At 50.7% G+C, this 2,954-nt stretch overlaps 1 protein-coding gene across 1 annotated transcript; it reads right to left on the bottom strand.

The window, feature by feature from the left end:
* Window positions 1-1,609: 1,609 nt before the first annotated feature.
* LOC127909393 (uncharacterized) lies at window positions 1,610-2,693 on the bottom strand. The gene is made up of 2 exons (XM_052470576.1): window positions 2,621-2,693; window positions 1,610-2,517 (listed from the first exon to the last, which is right to left on the bottom strand). The coding sequence occupies exons 1-2, from the start codon at window positions 2,691-2,693 to the stop codon at window positions 1,610-1,612; spliced, it is 981 nt and encodes a 326-aa protein (XP_052326536.1).
* Between the last annotated feature and the right edge of the window lie 261 nt (window positions 2,694-2,954).

Genomic DNA, 2,954 nt, shown 5'->3' with positions numbered 1-2,954 from the left:
GATGATCAGGCCAAATGAGACAGAGACATATAGAGAGACCCGTGTGGTGGTGATCAGGCCAAATGAGACAGAGACATATAGAGACCCGTGTGGTGATGATCAGGCCAAATGAGACAGAGACATATAGAGACCCGTGTGGTGGTGATCAGGCCAAATGAGACAGAGACATATAGAGACCCGTGTGGTGATGATCAGGTCAAATGAGACAGAGACATATAGAGACCCGTGTGGTGGTGATCAGGCCAAATGAGACAGAGACATATAGAGACCCGTGTGGTGGTGATCAGGCCAAATGAGACAGAGACATATAGAGACCCGTGTGGTGGTGATCAGGCCAAATGAGACAGAGACATATAGAGACCCGTGTGGTGGTGATCAGGCCAAATGAGACAGAGACATATAGAGACCCGTGTGGTGGTGATCAGGCCAAATGAGACAGAGACATATAGAGACCCGTGTGGTGGTGATCAGGCCAAATGAGACAGAGAGTAGTGGTGCTACAGCATCACTACTTCAGATTAAGGAAGGGCTTGCTAATAGTGGAACAAAGTGGAGTGAAGAGATTATTACATGACAAGAGTCTGTTTTTCATTCAGCTGATTTACATTTCTGCCATAATTGATGCAGAGGATGTTCACTAGTTACATTCTCCTGATCTTTTTACATGATAGTCTTTACAAAAGGAAAGGCTATCCGAACCTGTAGAAAGTGAATGGACATTACAGCCTAATGTACAATTACCTCAAGGAGGTCATCAAATCATGAGTGACAAACCAAACCAGACATACATAATAAATGTGTTGTCTCTCTGTCCTTCGTTTTGTATGGCTTTTCCCCCATCTGCATTATGCTTGCGTCTGCAGCCTGGAGAAATCTCCATGGATCCCAGGAGTATGTACAAGCAATTAGAACAATAGCATCTTTACACCCCTGCAACCAATAAACAAGCTAATGTCACCAGCAATAGGCGCTACGGCTAAGACACGTAGCATCTGGGGCAATACTCTTAGTCTGGTCCCAAATGGCACCCTATTCCCTATATAGTGCACTACTTTGACCAGAGCCCATAGGGCTCCCATAGGGCTCTGGTCAGAAGCACTATATAGGAAATAGGGTGCCATTTGGGATGCACACTTGGTTGGATTAGACAGAGGCTCTGTGCGTTTAATACCCCACCATAAAGAAGGTTTAAAGAAATGCAACATGCACTTTATTAAAAGGACTCTTAGGAAATAATATCACACATATAACCACAGAGACAACACATCGCACTTAGAACGTATATTTAAAAAGCTTCCCTGTTTAATTTGAAGCGTATATGAATATCGCTGCCGACGCTAATATTGCTTGTGTCTTGGGGGGTTTTGAGCTCTTATTGTGAATTGATATTCCACTGAACCTCGTGGCTGATAAAAATGTGTCACACAAAGTTGAAGATTGTTGAGTGGGTGAAGTCCCTTTTTATCACTCACGGTATGACCTTACCAATACACAAATTCAAAACAATGATATTCCATTCACTACTCCAATATTGTAGACATCCCTAAGACTGTGAGTGACTATATCTGGAGGCATGGGGGGTTTTACTGTAAAGGGGTTATGGTGAGTATCAGTGGCCGGGCCTAAGGCCATGTCTGGAGTCTGTGACTGAGGACTTGGCCTGGGCTGTGGCTGGATAATGTGGCCGAGGGCTTGGCCTGGGCTGTGGCTGGGTAATGTGGACGAGGACTTGGCCTGGGCTGTGGCTGGATAATGTGGACGAGGACTTGGCCTGGGCTGTGGCTGGGTAATGTGGACGAGGACTTGGCCTGGGCTGTGGCTGGATAATGTGGATGAGGACTTGGCCTGGGCTGTGGCTGGGTAATGTGGACGAGGACTTGGCCTGGGCTGTGGCTGGATAATGTGGACGAGGGCTTGGCCTGGGCTGTGGCTGGGTAATGTGGACGAGGACTTGGCCTGGGCTGTGGCTGGGTAATGTGGACGAGGACTTGGCCTGGGCTGTGGCTGGATAATGTGGACGAGGGCTTGGCCTGGGCTGTGGCTGGGTAATGTGGACGAGGACCTGGCCTGGGCTGTGGCTGGATAATGTGGACGAGGACTTGGCCTGGGCTGATAATGTGGCTTGGCCTGGGCTGTGGCTGGGTAATGTGGACGAGGACTTGGCCTGGGGCTGTGGACGAGGACTTGGCCTGGGCTGTGGCTGGATAATGTGGACGAGGACTTGGCCTGGGCTGTGGCTGGGTAATGTGGACGAGGACTTGGCCTGGGCTGTGGCTGGGTAATGTGGACGAGGACTTGGCCTGGGCTGTGGCTGGGTAATGTGGACGAGGGAGTAGCCTGGGCTGTGGCTGGATAATGTGGACGAGGACTTGGCCTGGGCTGTGGCTGGGTAATGTGGACGAGGGCTTGGCCTGGGCTGTGGCTGGGTAATGTGGACAGGGGCTTGGCCTGGGCTGTGGCTGGGTAATGTGGACGAGGGCTTAGCCGGTCGCAGCGGCAGGGGTTTGGTGGTGCTGACTGGGCAGAAGACAGGGGATCTCCTGGCCTAACTTCCAGGGCTAACCTCCAGAGGGGGAGAGGGGTAGAGAACCGAGGGAGCAATGGGAAGCCCCTCAGCCACAGGTGCAGCCTGATCCTGGGCACTTCCCAAAACTGTACCACACCAGAGGCTCACACAAGGAAGTATTTTCCATGAGTTGGCACTTTCTCCCTCTTCAAACCTTACCTTGGCTTTACCAGAGAGATTAACAAGAGGAAGAAAGAGAGGGAGAGAGAGGAGCCCTAGAAACACTGGAGCCAAAATGTGTGGGACCATGTCTCAGGTTCCTGCCTGGCTGCTTGGCTTGGCTCCTTGCCCCAAAGGTTTAACAGACCTGCCCTGAAAGAGTGCCAATCCCTTCAGTGTCCAGTCCCCAGCTTCATCTTACTCGCTCCGGAAGATCTTTGTCTTTACC

This window comes from Oncorhynchus keta, chromosome 2 (genome assembly GCF_023373465.1).
Source record: "Oncorhynchus keta strain PuntledgeMale-10-30-2019 chromosome 2, Oket_V2, whole genome shotgun sequence".
NCBI lineage: Eukaryota > Metazoa > Chordata > Actinopteri > Salmoniformes > Salmonidae > Oncorhynchus > Oncorhynchus keta.
The sequence above is the reverse complement of the archived record's forward strand: the minus strand, read 5'-3'. Positions and strand labels throughout refer to the sequence as shown.